Source organism: Dendrobates tinctorius, unplaced genomic scaffold, assembly GCF_039654945.1.
Source record: "Dendrobates tinctorius isolate UK_male_01 unplaced genomic scaffold, ASM3965494v1 ptg000063l, whole genome shotgun sequence".
NCBI lineage: Eukaryota > Metazoa > Chordata > Amphibia > Anura > Dendrobatidae > Dendrobates > Dendrobates tinctorius.
The window spans coordinates 20,022,649-20,040,505 of record NW_027361731.1 but is presented as its reverse complement, the minus strand read 5'-3'; the positions used below and the strand labels follow the sequence as shown (position 1 = coordinate 20,040,505).

General features: G+C 43.1%; 1 protein-coding gene across 2 annotated transcripts in view; it reads right to left on the bottom strand.

Annotated features, from left to right (window-relative positions):
* LOC141094241 (uncharacterized) overlaps nt 1-17,857 on the bottom strand; it is a 309,531-nt gene that overhangs the window by 35,077 nt on the left and 256,597 nt on the right. For both annotated transcript variants that reach the window (XM_073580056.1, XM_073580057.1), the window contains 5 exons: nt 3,070-3,199; nt 2,761-2,940; nt 2,554-2,677; nt 2,373-2,470; nt 2,084-2,174 (listed from right to left, as the gene is read on the bottom strand). In XM_073580056.1, the coding sequence (XP_073436157.1) occupies nt 2,084-2,174; nt 2,373-2,470; nt 2,554-2,677; nt 2,761-2,940; nt 3,070-3,138 (562 nt within the window). In that variant the 5' untranslated portion in view covers nt 3,139-3,199. The remainder of the gene's footprint in view (nt 1-2,083; nt 2,175-2,372; nt 2,471-2,553; nt 2,678-2,760; nt 2,941-3,069; nt 3,200-17,857) is intronic.

Below are 17,857 nucleotides of genomic sequence, written 5' to 3'. Positions count from 1 at the left end.
TAGGCTATCTTCTGCTTAGGAAAACAATAGCCAAAGCTGTTGACATAAGCCTAAATTAGATTATGGTCCAGGTACATCACAAAACATTGCAAAGTATTGGGGGAAGGAGACATGGTTAATTTCCAGCAAATACAAAATACAGGACAAGGCAAAACTACAAATCATGACAAGCGGTAACTATTCATTCAATTTTGGACAGGAAAGATATATTGTTGTCTTATTTTTGCTTGTGTACAGGTGACAATGGCTTCAGGGGATTAGGATTTGAGGGCTTGCACCCATTACCATGAAAAAAAAAGTTCTGATTTCGGTCTAGAAAAGTAGGACTAATGTAATAAACCGTGCCACGCAATTTTCATGCGAGTACAATCCGATTTTTCACACCTAGCATCCGACTGACATCCGAATGCCATGTAATTGCAATACGATTGTAACATGAACTTTGACATAGTGAATTACTCTGTCATTTACACATATTTTTCCAAGGAAATATACTTCAATAAACACATATACTGTATATATTTCATGAAAGCCGGCAATTCATCTACCGCGTACAGCAGAATCACAGCGTGACGCAACCGAATAGAACAGATAGATTACAAACAATATATACAGGGTGGGCCACTTCTATGGATACACCTAAATAAGATGGGAATGGTTGGTGATATCAACTTTCTGCTTGTGGTACATTAGTATATGGGAGGGGAAACACTTTTCAAGATGGGTGGTGACCATAGCAGCCATTTTGAAGGTGGTCATTTTGGATCCAACTTTATAAATGGCCCACCCAGGTGGATCCATCTAAATGGTCCACCCTGTATAGATAGAATAGATATAAAGATGTCAGTCAAACATATAATTAGCACAGTATGTGTGCAGCTTAGTGTACATGTATTTAATTAAATTTTTATGAATAAAAATTGCATGGGCTTAATTTTCATAACCAGCAGAGGTAAAGCAGATGGCTGTGGGCTGATGTTTATAGCCTGGGAAGGGGGTAATACCCATGGAGCTTCCCAGGCTATTAATATCAGCTCTCAGTTGTATACTTAGCCTTTACTGGTTCTTAAAATGGGGGCCAGCTCAAAATAAAAATTGACAAAGTTCCCCTATAGTTATTAACTAGCAAAGGCTTGGCAGATAACTGCGGGCTGATATTAAGAGCCTACAAAGGGAACATGTACATTGGCCCCATTCCAGACTAAAAATATCAGCTCTCAGCCGCACCAAAAATGCAGCATATATAAGATGTACCAGTTCTGGCACTTAGCCTCGTGCTTCCCACTTGCCCTGGTGCGTGCCAGACAAAATTGTTGGCACTTTGCCAAAATTTGCTTTCGGCAGGTTTCAGCTCTTTCCAAAGATGCTCAATAGGCTTTAGATCAGGGCTCATAGAAGACCACTTTAGAATAGTCCAATGTATTCCTCTTAGCCATTCTTGGGTGTTTTTAGCTGTATGTTTTGGGTCATTATCCTGTTGCAAGATTTTCTCATCAATTTTCCTCCTGCGGCCACATCCAGGGAGGTTGGCTACAGTCCCATGGATTTTAAATTTCTGAATAATATGGGCACCTGTAATCACAGGAACATCAAGCTACTTGGAGATGGTCTTATAACCTTTACCTTTAACATGTTTGCCTATAATGTTCTTTCTAATCTCCTGAGACAAATCTTTCCTTCGCTTCCTCCTGTTTAAGTTGAGTGTGATACACACCATATCAAAAAACAGCACAGTCAGTATCTGTAGCCCTCTATACAGGCCACACACTGATTCCAAGATTGTAGACACCTGTGATGCTACTTAGTGGACACAGTCATTTAACATGCCTCTTGTCACATAATTTCATGAGTTTTATTTTTTAAATAGTCTAAGGAAGCATGGTTGAAAAGCAATGTCTGACTTTCATTTGTTCATTTTCATTGATTTTTTTTTTTTTATCTGTTATTACTTTTGTCAGATTCAAGATATTTCCGTCACCATTGTGGGTTTTTCTTTCATTAAACGAGTGGTACAAAAATTTTGACCACGTGTGTAATTACAGTAGAATCTGTGACTTCTCTGCATTTAGTGGTCACTACTCACCTGGGTAGTCATATGTAGGAATCTCCTCTTTACACCGCTCATCACCCCTCACATAGGTCTCTGTAGTATTGATATGCGTCAGATCTTCACCCTGAAACAAATATTTCAAAAGTCACAGACAGATGGATAAGTCCCATCTATGATCAGCTCTAATCCTGCCATCTCCACTGCTCTCATTACACAAGTGTAGAACATATAATACTGGTGGATAAAACAAGACTGAGCACAAGACCTTCACAGCCGTCTACACATCATAGTGGAGATCTCCTGACCCCTTCTCTCCATCTACCTGATGATCCTGAGGAACATTGGGATCTTCTTGGTTACAGTCCTGTGGAAGAAGAGGACGGGGACATCTCTCTGGTGTTGTCCTCGTACTGAATAGATCTGGAGGAAACACACACAGGGACTGAATTCATTCTTTACATACAGATAATTATAGGCCGTGTGTATTTAGTCCTGTCTATTACCTGGTGATGTGAGGGGCTGGGGAACCTCCATCATGACGTCCTTGTAAACATCTGTGTGTCCCTCTAAATACTCCCACTCCTCCATGGAGAAATAGATGGCGACATCCTGACACCTTATAGGAACCTGACACATACAATGATACAGTCATCCCCCCAATCCCTTTATAGCGTTACTGTATAATGTCTCAGCACTCCCAGCAGTGTCACCTCTCCAGTCAGCAGCTCAATCATCTTATAGGTGAGTTCTAGGATCTTCTGGTCATTGATATCCTCACGTATCAGGGGGTGAGGTGTAGGCTCCGTGATTAGGCTCAGGGGTCTTCCCCATCCCTCAGACACAGGGTCCTGACAGCGCTGACTAGAGGTCTTCTTCACTACTGTGTAATCCTGGTTATGGAGAGACACATTAATAAATCTCACTACAGACATTTCCAGAGTCCTCACCTCTCCAATTCTGGCCATCTGTTTTTCCCGTAGATAAGAATGATGTAATGTGACATCATCAGAATCTCTCACCTCTCCAGTAAGCCGGAAGAGGATCTCTAGGGTGAGGTGTAATATCCTCTCCATCTTGTCCGTAGTCATTCGTTAATGTTTAAAGTAAATTATCTAGAAGATAATTATACCGATTGTATCTGCCAGGATCCTAAATGGAAGGAAGATCAGCTGATGAAGAATCATACAAAATACCATGGGAAAACAAGATACAGGAGCAGTGATGCTGGTATTGTGTAAGGACATGTGCACACCGCGTCTTTTCAGGTGGACACGTCATGTAACTAATCCGAAAAAGTGCAAAAGTTGGAACATAATGCAGAAAAATGTAAAACAGCTCACTGTTCATAGTTTCAGTTTTAAAACTTCTATTAACCCCTTCAGGTTTCTAAAGCTGCAAAACAGTTACAAAAAGTGACCGGAAAACAGCAGATGGCAAAAAAATGGCATCTCAGAACTCCGTCCATTCTGAGGACCAGAGATAGTCCTGTGACCTCATTATAGGCACTCCTTCTGTTATGAGTCCATGAAAAAAAAGAAAAAGGATTGTCCAGGAAGGCATCAATGTGCAATGTACGATACGGGGAGTAGAGATCCGTAAACTTGTCGTAAAATGTTCGCCAATCTCAAATTCGGCACCAATGTAGCACATTCGGATTAGTGTTCAGAGCAAAGTTTGGGCAGATTTCAGTAAATTATAGCGTTTCCAATAATGCTTTTGATAGGAGTCATGGGGTTACCTCTGAGAGTAGCCAGAAGACTGCAGTGTCCGATTGCTCCTACTCTGAAAAGCAGTTCTTTTTAATGGTGTTCATTTCTTTTGGCAAAACAGGGGTTAGTCCACCATGTTGAAAACTCTGAGCTCTCAGCTGTGCTTGGTTAGCCTCTCCCATCCCCTTTATAAGTTGGGTCCTGATTCAAACCTACATCAGAGCTAGCATTTCATGGCATAGAAGGAGAGGTGTTCACATGAGGAGTTTTGAAGGAGTTATCTGTGACTATTGCGTGGTTTGTAAGTGTGGTAATTCTCTTCCCTCCTCTATTTTGTTTTTTCCCCATGCTCCACTCCCTGGTGCATTCCTCTGTTATATGTGAGTGAATATTTGTATGCATGGTGTTTTCAGTTTACCCTTGTTTGTGTAGCCTTGTTTGTTGGGTTGGTGTACTGCGGTGCACAGCAGCACCCCTCTCTTCCCTGGATGGGGAAGAGAACAGACAGGTGTTATGAATGGGTCACCAAGGAGGATAGCAGGCCCAGGCTAAGCCAGAAAACCAGTGAGGTTGGTAACGAAGCGGATGCAGACCCCTGATCCTGTCCACACAACTAGCAGTAGCCATGGAGCGTACCTACGTTGATCCTAGACGCCTCGACACAGCCGGAGAGCTAACTAAGCTTAAAGCAAGAAAGGGGAAATCTAAACTGCCCTGGAGCAGACCCCAAAGGAATAGATAGCCCCCAAACATATATTGTCGGTGAGACAAGATGAAAACACAAATGCAGGCATAAAAATAGACTGAGCAAACGATGGGGCCCACATTGACTATACAGGACAGGAAAGGAAAGCCACTGTCTGCAATCACGCAAAAAACCCTGCAAAAGTCCAACACGTCTGATGCAAAAAACACTGAAGTCACACAACTTCGCCCCCCACTATATCAGCACTCTGGTATATTCTGAAAGCAAAGCAAAAAGAGACCAATAGAAAAGGGGACAAAACAAACTGACACATGCAGTAACATATGGGTGGTGATTCAGCACAGCCCCAGCCAGAGCTAGCTGACCCGCACAAAGCAGAGAAACAAAACCAAATCAAATTCAAACAGAATAGCAAATGAACCACTTAGCTGAACATGCAGGGAAAGATCAGGACACATCAGACCTCAGGAGGCGCATGAAAAAAAAAAAATCACCAGCAGGGATAGAGGGAGTCCGCTGTTTTAAATCCCAATCAGAAACACCAGATCTCCAATCATCTTCCTCATTATCAGGTGGCAAGCCTCTGTCAATCAGATCAGCTCCACTATCTTCAGTAATCACCAGAGGGAAGCCAGAGAGAGAATTCACAACACAGAGGGTTAACTCAGGAGATAAGGCAAGGGTGGCTGCCCCGGCTTAGTCACCTTCAGAAGTATCCTGGGAAATAGGGCGAGCTAAGGCACCCCCTAGTGTTAGGGACAGGGAAGGAGTTCCTTGTCCCAGGTCACCTGACAGCTGAATCGTGACATTAGGACTTTGGCTAGGTTAGGGTTCGTGTTTGATGAGGGGAAAAGGCGATGAATGGGGAGAGGTCAGAGTACTAGCAATCTGTATGTTTTATTAAATGAACTTAATGTGTGTATTCCAGCAGGCAGTCAAGGCGCAGAAACCAACAACGTTATGACACACGGGCTTCTTTCATTGGTGAAGTCACATGTCCCTCTCCATATAAAAAGTGGACATGCTCTGCTGATGCTATTTTCTCAGAGTAACAGCACAGAAAGGCAATTCCTGCTGCTGCAAGTTGTAACGCCAATGTGTTTGTACCTTGTTTCCCCGGCGTTACTCTGCCTGTCTGTGCCCTTACCCTTTGCTCCTTTCCCTTTAATCAGCTGGGATACCGTTGTCTGTTACCTGTATGGATGCTGCTCAGTTCCCTGCTCTGCTGGCTGCTGTGGAAGCTATCCATGGGTTGCGAGGTCCTTTGCAGCTGGTGCATGACTTTTCACGTGTCCAGGCTTGCAGCCGCTGCTAGGTGCTTCAAGCCTCAGTTCCTGTGCTGGCTATGCTGTACTGGTCTCTGTCTGTGCTTGGGGTGTGCGCAGCCACACCTTCCCTGCTTTTAATAAGTGTAGTGTGTGCGCTTGAATTGCTGTCCTCAGCCTATTGCTGAGGGGGAGCTCCTATTTAAAGTTCCTCTTCCCTGCTGGGCATTGCCAGAGCTTCTCATTAGGTTCCATGCGTGTTCAGTCCTCTATGTTACTCCTGGTCTGTCTTGTCTTCAGCTCCTGTTCTGCCTGCTATTAGTTCTGGGAAAGCTGATGTCTTTGTCCCTGGACCTGTCGGTGACCGCTGTCTGGTGCCTGGAGCCTGATGACCGCTATCTGGTGCCTGGAGGTCATGTCCGAGGTCCGGAGCCTGACGACTGCTGCCCAATATTCTGCTGATGTCTCTGATGTCCTGCCTGTGTCCTGATGTTTTCTGCCTGGAGCCGTGTCTGTAGTCTGGAGTCCAAATGTCCTACATTTGTCCTAGATGTCCAGCCTGTGTCCAAATGTCCAGTCCGTGGTCCAGCCCATGTTTCAGAGTCGGTCATGAGCTGCCATGCTGCTGTTCCTAGACCTGTCTTGTCCGTGTCTTGCCTGTGTCCCGATGTCCTGCCAATTCCCTGGTGTCGTCCCTGTGATGACATCTATCCAAGCAAGGTGTCTGATGTTCTCCTGCTGTGCCTGCGCTAGGCCAGAGGCCAAAGAGAGAGAGAGGTTCCATGGTATGCCCATACCAGATGACCCCGGACTGCATCATCCCATGTTGACCTCCTGCCATTGTCTGCTAACCTGGGAAGTGTGCCCTTCCTTGTGCAGAATCAGGAGCCTGGCATTAGGTCTTGTGTTCTGTATGTGACTTTGTCTTAGTAAACTTTACGTTCTTTATACCTGAAGTTGTGCGGTGTCATCTAGTCCTGCATGTCGCCACCTTGCCCACATGCTCAGCTGCTACAGACCACGGTCGCTACCCTTCCTTAGTCCAGAGGGTCCATTCCCATTTACTTTAGATGTATCTATATAAATTGCCCACCCTGTAGTTTGTGCTAATAGTGTTGTGCAAAGAGTAGTCCACATTTCATACTCAAAATCGTTTGGGCTACAACTGTGTTGCAGTCAGGACTCCAGAGGTCACGTTTACTAATCAAAATCATTTGGGGTAATACTCTGATGCAGGCACCAGTCCACATTTCAACCTATTAATCTTTTGTGCCAATTCTGTGGTCTAGCCACACTATATCAGCCAATAAAAACTGATTATTATATAAGTGACAGTTGACTTACACGGTTGTGAAACAGCTAGTTGAAAAAGTGGAAGGGTACAGCCAAGATGAGTGGGGAAAAGTAAGGTTGTGGTGGAAGGGGGAACAGACTTGGTGTTTGAGGTTTATGTGGGATAGGTGGTAATGTTGCTGAAAACTCTACTGAACAAACATCATCCTATCCAAAGACAACTGGTGTTACTGAAGGGATACTCATCTCCCTTTTTTTGCAGCCACACAGTGGTACGATTTGTAGATGAGGGTCAGAAAGAGCATGTGCTCCAGTAGATGACAAGCACTGCATCAAGTGGCCTCTCCTCCTCTTCCTCCACCCTAACATGACGCACAGTACAGGGCTCAGAAAAGGCACTAGAATTACCCGTTTTTCCCCGCATCAAAACTCTCCAACCGCCCAACTCACCCAGAGTACTAATCATATAATTGCAAAGCATGGATGCATGGGGCAGGGCCTGGAACACGGCTTGGACCAGCATTTTTAGCTTAAACATTGATGATTAACAGGTGGATGAGAGACAGGTGTAGGCCTGGTGCTCCAAGAGACCTGCCAAATTCAGGCAAGACACATGTGGGAGAACCAATTTGGAGTCCAAACATTTCTAAAAATTAGGGGAAGACACCATTAAACTGTAATTAATTTCCCCAGAGTAGAAATAGTATAATGAGGCTTTGACACTCCTTCCACTACAGGCAAGCCACTAGATGAAGACACAACTTGAGTCTTCACATTTCCAAAAATTGTTACCAATAATAGCAACAGCAGACACAGGATCCATGACAAAGGTGTCACATACTGCAATAACTCAAGATCAATGCAGCCCACTGAAAACTACACCATCGCCCAGTCTGCGATTGGGGTGCAAAAGTCATTGGAGATCCAGGACTTGTTCATCTTGATAAAAGCTAGGCCATTCAGCCATTTTTGAAGACCCAAATGCAAAAGGGTCCAAATTCCCCCTGATGGTATTGATATAGAGCTGAAGATACTCCTGCACCATCCTCTCCAGTCATTCAAGTGTCAGACTTACACTCTATTCTGCTGGTGCACGTGATGGTCTAAAAAATGTGTGAAATTACTCACAGAAATTGCTTATGCCACTTACACTACTGATGCTAACGTTCTTGAACGCTCCCAGGGTTGGAACTCTATAACTGTGATACACTAATTGTGTGCGACTGCTGTCTTGGGGAAAACCACTCTTAATTTTGTGTAAAATCGTGTTTTGATATTCCAGCAGCATATGCACATCCCATTACAGGAGGAAAGGATCTGGTTGTAAATAGTACAGCAAGAAGGCACTCTTAGGTGGGGCGCATTCATGAGATCCAAGTCCATGGTGTCTTGGCAGCAGGGTAACTCAAGCTTGCTTCCTACATTCTCTCACGCCAACCACAGAAAACAAAGAGGGTATCATTATTCTCTTCATCTTCTGACTGTTGCATCACTCTCACTCCTTGTCCTCCTCCATTTGTTCCTTGGCTACTGCACCTTCACTAACAGTTTGTCTGGTACCATGACCCCCCCGACCGTTGTCCGGAACTTTGAGATATTGATATCACTTCCGCTTCTTCCTCCTCTTCCTTTGGGACCACCCCCACCTCCCGCAGACTATTCAAAGTGTGCTTCAGCATGTAGATGACCGGAATAGTGATGCTGATGATGGCATTGTCAGTGAAAACCATCTTGATAGCCATTTTGAAACTGTGCAGAAGGGTGCAAAAGTCCTTCATCTGTGCTCACTACGTGAGCGTGATTTTCACCACATCAGTACTACGTTGGCCCAGGCTATGCAAAAGGACATACTGCACCAGGGCTCGTCGCTGCTACATGTGGAGAGTGAAACTCCATCAAGTCGACAGATTGCATATAAAACGATTACGTGGTAGGCAGAAAGACCTCTGTAGCCTGGATAGCTGACCACAAATCTTAAGCTGTGTGACTGCGATTTCCAAGGCATATTTTTTTTTTTTTTTTTAAATTCAAGTAGATTTTTATTAAGAAGAACACAGCTATAAACTTATTACAGTGGTATTTTCAGTTTCTGTATCAAACACAGCAAAACAAACCCCAACATACCGAACAATCCCCCCAGACAGCTCGTATTATCACAGTAGAGTGACCTGTATAAATATATAAATTTAGACATACATTTTTCTTAAGAGAACAATATGATAATCATTCCCATAGACAGATATCCCAATGTACCAATCCCTATACATCCATCTTTTAAAGGGAATCGGTTACCCCTTTTTTCGAATATGAGCTGCCAGCACCGCCATCAGGGGCTTAGCTACAGCATTCTGTAATGCTGTAGATAAGCCCCCGATGTAACCTGAAAGACAAGAAATAAGAGTTAGATTATACTCACTGGGGGGGGGGGGGGGCGGTTCAGTCCGATGGGTGTCGTGGTCCAGTCCGGCGCCTCCCATCTTCATACGATGCTGCCCTCAACAGGGCAGAGCAGTGCGCCGGAGCCACGACAGGAAGGAAAGAAGAGGATGGCATCGCTAGATGATGGGCGGCGCCAGACTGCACCGCGACACCCACCGGACCAGACCGCCCCTGGTGAGAATAATCTACCTCTTTTTTCTTATCGTTCAGGTTACATCGGTGGCTTATCTACAGCATTACAGAATGCTGTAGATAAGCCCCTGATGTCGGTGCCGGCAGCTCATATTCAAGAAAAGGGGTGACAGATTCCCTTTAACCTAACTCCAGCCATGGCGTCCACAGTCTGTCATACATTACCAGTTTTCCTCTTTTCTTATAGACCCCTTTCTCCAGCTTAATGACATGCTTGACATACTGAAGGTATTCTCCCCTTGAAGGTGGATCTTCCTTTATCCAGCTCCTCGCTATTACCTTTCTAGCCATATATAACAATCTGTAAATAGCCACCTTGAGGAAGTTATCCACTTTAATTTCCTCCACATACCCCAACAGGCAAACCACCAGTTCCCTTGGGACTACACATCTATAAGCCCCTTCTATGCAGCTCAAGACCACCGACCAGAAAGCAGTCAACCTTGGACACGTCCATAACATATGAAGCATTCCGGCACTTTCATTCTTACATCTAGGGCATTCAGATGTAGCTCGTAATCCGGCCATATACATAATCTCCGGTGATCTGTACACTCCGTGTAGAATGTAATGCTGCGACAGTCTGTACGGTTCGCTCAAAGATAATTTAGGTATCCATTCCAGGATAGACTCCCTTGTTTCATCTTCCAAGCAGCCCAGCTCTCTCTCCCACTTAGTCCTCACATTGATCAGAAATTTCAGTAGATGTGTATGCAGCAAGTCCCTATATATGGAGATAACCCCCCTAGAACACCCGTCCCCATAAACATACTCTTCTAACAGAACAGATGCATGAGGAGCTAGACTGGTCCAACCCCCTGCTCAAAGCAGGATTCGCTAAATCATCCCAGTCAGATGTCTGTCCAGCCTCTGTTTGAAGACATCCATTGAAGGAGAACTCACCACTTCTCGTGGCAGCTTGTTCCACTCATTGATCACTCTATCAAAAAGTTTTTTCTAATATCTAATCTGTGTCTCCTCCCATTCAGTTTCATCCCATTGCTTCTAGTCTTTCCTTGTGCAAATGAGAATAAAGTTGATCCTTCTACAATGTGACAGCCCTTTAGAAATTTGTAGACAGCTATTAAGTCTCCTCCCAGTCTTCTCTTTTGCAAGCTAAACAATCCCAAATCCTGCAACCTTTCCTCATAAGACAGGGTTTGCAGACCGGTCACCATTCTGGTTGCTCTTTTCTGAACTTGCTCCAGTTTGTTGATGTCTTTTTTAAAATGTGGTGCCCAAAACTGGACACAATATTCCAGATGAGGTCTGACCAAAGAGGAGTAGAGGGAAATAATGACTTCACGTGATCTAGACTGTATGCTTCTGTTAATACATCCTAGAATTGCATTTGCTTTTTTTGCTGCTGCATCACACTGTTGACGCATATTCAGTCTGTGATCTATTAGTATACCCAAGTCTTTTTCACATGTGCTGTTGCTTAGGCCTATTCCTCCCATTCTGTATATTCTTTTTTCATTTTTATTGCCCAGATGTAGTAACTGCATTTCTCCCTGTTAAAAACCATTCTGTTAGTTGCTGCCCACTTCTCCAGTTTATTTATATTTTTTTGAACCCTCTCTCTCTCTTCTCTAGTATTAGCTATCCCTCCTAGCTTTGTGTCATCAGCAAATTTAAATCAGTTTACCTTCAATTCCTTCATCTAAATCGTTGATAAAGATGTTGAACAATACAGGGCCCAGGACAGAGCCCTGTGGTACCCCACTTGAGACATTCTTCCAACTGGATGTGCAGCCATTTACGACCACTCTTTGGGTCCGATCACTAAGCCAGTTATGAATCCACCCAACAGTTGCCTTGTCCATTCCATACTTAGTCATTTTTTCAATAAGGATTGTATGAGAGACTTTGTCAAATGCTTTGCTGAAGTCAAGATATACTATATCTACAGCATTTCCTTGATCCACCCAATCAGTGATTCCATCATAGAAGGAAATTAAGTTAGTCTGACATGACTTACTAGTTACAAACCCATGCTGACTCTGTTTAATCACTTCATTCTTATCCAGGTACTGACATACATGTTGTTTAATAATTTGTTCAAAGATCTTTCCTGGTATAGAAGTCAGACTCACCGGCCTATAGTTGCCTGGGTCCACCTTCTTCCCCTTTTTGAAGATAGGAACAACATTTGCTCTTCTCCAGTCTTCTGGGACTTCTCCTGTTCTCCAAGAATTTTCAAAGATTATGGAGAGGGGTTCAAAAATTTCTTCTGCTATCTCCTTCAGTACTCTGGGGTGTAATTCATCTGGACCTGGAGACTTGAATTCATTTAGGTTAGCTAAGTGTTTCCTCACTATCTTTCTGTTTATAGATATCCTGGATTCTTCTATTCCCTTAATAGGACAGTGAAGAACAGTTGATGTCACATTTACTTTCTGAGAGAAAACAGATGCAAAATAGGGATTTAAAAGTTCGGCCTTCTCAACATCCTGTCTTACCATTTCATCATTTTCATCCTGTAAAAATCCTATAGCATCTTTGACTTTTCTTTTACTTTTGACATATCTCCAAAATCCTTTATTATTGCTTTTGACATCTCTTGCAAGCCTCAATTCATTGTCAGCTTTAGATAATCTGATTTGTGCCCTGCAGGTTCTGCAGACAGCATTATATTCTTCTTTAGATATGCCTCCCTCTTTCCATTTTATAAACATTTTTTTCTTCCTTTTTAGCATGTGCTTAAGTTCTGTGTTCATCCATCATGGCTTCCTTAAATGCTTCCTATTCTTCCCTCTTTTCGGAATTGTTAACAATTGTGCTTTGAGAATTTCATTTTTCAAGATTTCCCATCCTTCCTGGACATTTTTGTCTTTAAGGATATCCAGCCATTGGATCCCTCCAATTCTCTTTCTGAATCCCTTAAAATCTGCCTTTCTGAAATATAACCTTGACGTCTGAGTCTTCACAGGTCTTCCTCCTCTAGTTATCCAAAATTCTAAAACAGCATGGTCGCTACCTCCTAGGGTCCCAGCCACTTTTACCTCCTCAACCATTTCCTCCCTGTTTATAAGAATTAGATCCAAGGTAGCAGTTCCCCTTGTTTTCTCCCCTACCTTTTGGAAGATAAAGTTGTCAGCAAGAGAGGATAAGAATTTCCTTGACCTGTTAGTTTTGCCTGAGAGAGATTCCCAACAAATGTCTGGATAGTTGAAATCTCCCATGACAACTATGTCATATTTTTGGGAGAACTTGGCCATTTGATGCATAAAGAGTTCATCCATATCTTCAGGTTGCACAGGCGGCCTGTAGTAAATGCCTACAATGGTGTCCTTTCCATTGTTCTGTCCTTGTATTCTTACCCATACAGTTTCCACAGAACTCCCAGTCTCTGAAGCTTCAATCTCTGTGCAGATATACGCATTTCTAACATACAATGCGACACCTCCTCCTCGTTTATCAAGTCTGTTTCTTGCAAATAAGTTGTATCCTTCTAGTCTTGTATTCCAATCATGTGTATTGTCCCACCAAGTTTCAGTGATTCCAATGACATCATATTTCTTCTCCTGCGTTAGTAGTTCCAATTCTCCTTGTTTGTTGCCCATGCTTTGTGCATTAGTATAGAAACATTTTAGTTTGTGATTGGTTTCTCTTTCTCCAATATTTTTATTAATTAGTTTCTTTTGTCTTTGTTCTTCCTTTCCACTTCTAATAGCAGAGTTCTCAATAGCATTTGTCAGGTGTATGGCTTTTTCTGGTCTTTTGCTTCCCTTCCCATGTTGTTCTAGTTTAAAGCTCTCCTTACAAGTGTAGCAAGACAACTTCCAAATACATGTTTTCCAGTCTTCGTAAGGTGCACCCCATCTCTAGCAAGTAGTCCATCGTAAAGGTAACTCACTCCGTGATCCAGAAATCCAAATCGTTGCTGACGGCACCATCGACGTAGCCAGTTGTTCACCTGCAGAGTCTTATTCCACCTCCTTGTTCCATGGCCATCCACTGGGAGGATGGAAGAGAAGACCACCTGCGCTCCCAGTTCTTTCACTTTCTTGCCTAAGTCTTCAAAGTCTCTGCAGATGGTTTCCAGGTCGTTTCTTGCGGTGTCATTTGTCCCCACATGTAGTAGCAGGAATGGGTAGTCATCTGTAGGTCTGAAGAGTCCTGATATCCTGTCAGACACATCTTTAATTTTTGCACCTGGAAGACAGCACATTTCTCTTGAAGTTATATCCGGTCTGCAGATAGCGGCCTCTGTTCCTCTCAACAGGGAATCCCCCATGACCACCACTCTCCGTTTCTTCTTCACAACATTTTTCTCTCTCTATCCAGGAGGACTCTGAAGGAGTACAAGGTTGCTGTTTGTGGGCAAAGTCTTATCCTGATGTATTTCTTCATTGGTTTCCTGCGTGAGAGCCTTGGTTCCTGAGCAGTATGGGCGCTGACTGCCTCCTGATCCTTCTGCTTCTCTGGGTCACGTCTCCATTCCTCTGTTTCTTCAGGTGCACTTCGAATTTCTTCTCTTTCTGTAACATGAAGAGATAATTCTGCTCTGTCTAAGAACTCTTCGCCTTCCTTAATGATCTTCAACGTAGCTAACCTCTCTTCGAGACTTTGCAACTTTTCCTCCAACAGGGACACAAGCTTGCATTTGTGGCATGTGAAGTTTGGCTTTTCCACTGGTAAGTCTGTGAACATGTAGCAAGAAATGCAGCTCACCAAATGGCTCCTGGCCTCTTCCATATTGAGATTTCTTAAAAACGATGAAAGATGAGTCAAAATTCGGCGCGCGGCTTTCCGATTTCCTCTTTTCAGCTGCAACAGCCAAAACCCAGTGAATGTTGAGCTCGCGGACACTCTTCACTTATCCCAGAAGGCACTGGGAATATGCAAATGATCTCCTCAAGACTTTGTGCCCACCAGAAGATTTGACCTTTTTCAAACAATAAAAAACGTGAACAAATTTACCCAGTTATTGACTGTAAAAAGACTTTTTCTGAGGACCTTGTTTTACCATCTGTGAATCCACTTTATTCAGATGTCTCGAATGACTCAGTCGTAATTTTTTTCTTTCACAGAACAAAAAGCTGTATCGATATTATCATCCTTACAGGATCATAGGAATGACGCACTTGCTATTTCTGATAAAGATATATCTGTTAAGGTACTGTCACACTTAGCGATGCACTAGCGATCCCAACCAGCGATATGACGCGGTCAGGATCGCTGGTGCATCGCTAAGTGGTTGCTAGTGAGCTGCCACACAGGCAGATCTCACCAGCGACATCGCAGGGGTCAGGGGTCGTTACTTACCTGTCAGACGAGGCGATCCTGACGTCCTCCCGCCTGCGTCCTCGCGTCGCTCGTCTCCACAGCAGGAAGCCCCAGCAGGAAGCTGACGATGAGAAACAGTCCAGGACGTTCTCACGTGATCAGCGATAACCAGCGGGGGAGCAGTCGGAGGTAAGTATCACACATAGCGATAGCAATATCGCTGCTGCGTCACAAAACCAGTGACGTTATAGCGATATTGATAGCGATATCGCTTAGTGTGACAGGCCCTTTAGCCCAAAAAATTCATCTTATTATCCCCTCCAATCCAGAGTTACATCCTTGGATTTGTTTCAATCTTTGGTTGAGGATTTGAAATTGTTAGATCAGGAAACAAAACATGCTAATGTTTCTTGTAACTTGTCTGCCAGTCAATCTTTGGCTGTCAGCCAGCTGCAAAAAAAAACTCCAACATTGTAATTAGGCAGTCAGACAAAGGTGGTTGCACCATAGTAATGGATACTCAGTTATATGTCAGTCTTGCTCATACCATTTTGCATGATTCAACCACCTATTTGTCATTGAAGTCTGACCCCACTCTGTCTTATAAATTGGAGCTTTTTTCAGTCACTCAGGAGGGCATATCATCGGGTGTTTTAGATTCAAAAATTGGCAAGTGGCTAATTCCTGACCATCCTATAGTCTCTATTTTCCATGGCCTCCTTAAGACCCACAAAAATATTTTTCCCCCTCCCCTACAGCCCTTAATTTCTAGCATAGGATCGCTAAATGAGAACCTTAGCTCCTGGGTCAATGACCATTTCCATCCTTTAATTTCTAGGATTCCCGGATATTTAAATGGATTCTTCTTCTGTTTTGACGTTTTTGGAAAGTGTTTATTGGGATAATATTTTCAATTCTTCACATGTGATGTAGTTAGCCAAAGAATGTGGTATAGAGGAGTATAGGTTATCAAAGCCATTAATCGTCACCTTAATTGCTATAGTAATTATTCTCAAGAACTGAAACGGTTCATTATCAGGTCGCTCACGTATCTACTGAAACATCATTTTTTTATGCTTGATAATTGTTATTTTTTGCAGGTGCTTGGTGCGCCAATGGGTGCTAATTTTTCCCCGTCTCTCACCATCCTTTAAATAGCATGGTGGGAAGAATTATTTTCTTCTATAAAAATCCTTTTTCATGTGACATTTTTTGGTTTGGTAGACACGTGGACGACCTGATCTTCATTTGGCAAGGTCCACCGTCTAAAAGTGCAGGATTTTTATAATTTTTTGAATTGTAATGATTTAAGTCTATCCTTTACCATTAGTGGTTTTGGTTCTGAAATCTCCTTTTTGGATATTCTGTTGACTGGTGATACGATTACACATAAAATTCATACTTCAGTTTTCAGAAAGGATATCTCTAGCAACTCTTAACTATTGTCATCCTCCTCTCATGCCAAACACACTATTAAATCGATCCCCTACGGAGAATTGAAAAGAATCAACAGGTTGTGTTCCAATCGTGATTCTTTTATGAGGGAGGGTAAAATTGCTGGTCAGCGGCTTTTGGATAGAGAGTACAACCACCATGATGTTAATTCTGCCTTTATCAAAGTTTTGAATGTCCCTCGTTTTGGATCTTCTGTTAATAAAATGTCTTTGCAGGATAGGAAAAAAAGTGGTCAGACAATCCGCGCTGCGAATCACTATGAACAATTATTATTACAGTGGTCTTTAATCAACACGTTTCGAAGTTTCACAGAACTCCTTTCTCAGGAAAAAACCACAAGCAAGTATCATGAACAGGTTCTTAAATAGAAAAAACAGTACACTTGTCATTCAGGTGCTCGGCGTCTAACAGGTCACCTGATTCAAAAGGATGTCAAAGTTCATTGCTTGAACACATGATAGACACTTAATAGACAAAATATATATACATTTTTGTTATAAATTATACTTGCATTATAAAATGACTTATATTAATTTCTTTATTAACAATCAACGGAAAAAAAATTATTAAAAGAAAATTTAAAAAGAAAGGGACAAGAACCTCCAAAAACGGGTGGGAATAAAAAAAAAAAAAAAAAAAAAAGGAGAAATGCCTTAGGCCGAGTTCACACGTTGCTTTTTTTGTGTTTCCGTGGCAGTTTTAACCGCGCAATTTTGGCGCAAAAACGCGATAAATAAGCATCCCATGCATTCCTATGGGATTCCGCAATGCTGTGCTAATGCTGCGCCTTTTACCGCGGCAGAAACGCTTCGCAGTAAAAAACGCGCACTCATTAATTTTGCGGAATCGCGGCGATCCCGCACCCATAGGAATGCATTGTTCCGCTTACTTCCCGCATGTGGCTGTGTACACCATGCGAAAAGCAGAACAATTGCGGATGGTACCCACGGTCCGGAGGAGAGGAGACTGTCCTCCGAGCTTTGGGTACCATATCCCTGTAAAAAATAGAATTTAAAACAAAAAATATTGTTATTCTCACCTTCCAACGTCCTGCGCAGCCTTCCCGCCTCTCTCCACGCTCCCGTTCCCAGTACTCCTTCGCGAAAATACCCGCGATGGTGTCCGTTCTCGCGGGATCGCGAAGTGTCACGGTAATTCGAGGACGGCATCGCGGGCATTTTCGCAAAGGATGACTGGGAAGGCTGCGCGGGAAGTCGGAAGGTGAGAATAAACACCATTTTTAATTTTTTTTTACAATTTATCTTTTACTACTGAGGCTGCATAGGCAGCCTCAGTAGTAAAAAGTTGGTCACACTTGTCAAACACTATGTCTGACGAGTGTGACCAACCTGTCAATCAGTTCTCCAAGCGATGCTACAGATCGCTTGGAAAACGCTAGCATTTTGCAAGCTAATTACGCTTGCAAAATGCTAGTTTTTCCGCGGGAAAATGGCGGGAATTTAAAATGCGATTTCCCGCAGAATGGAATTCCGGAATTCTCGCGGTAATTTCTGCG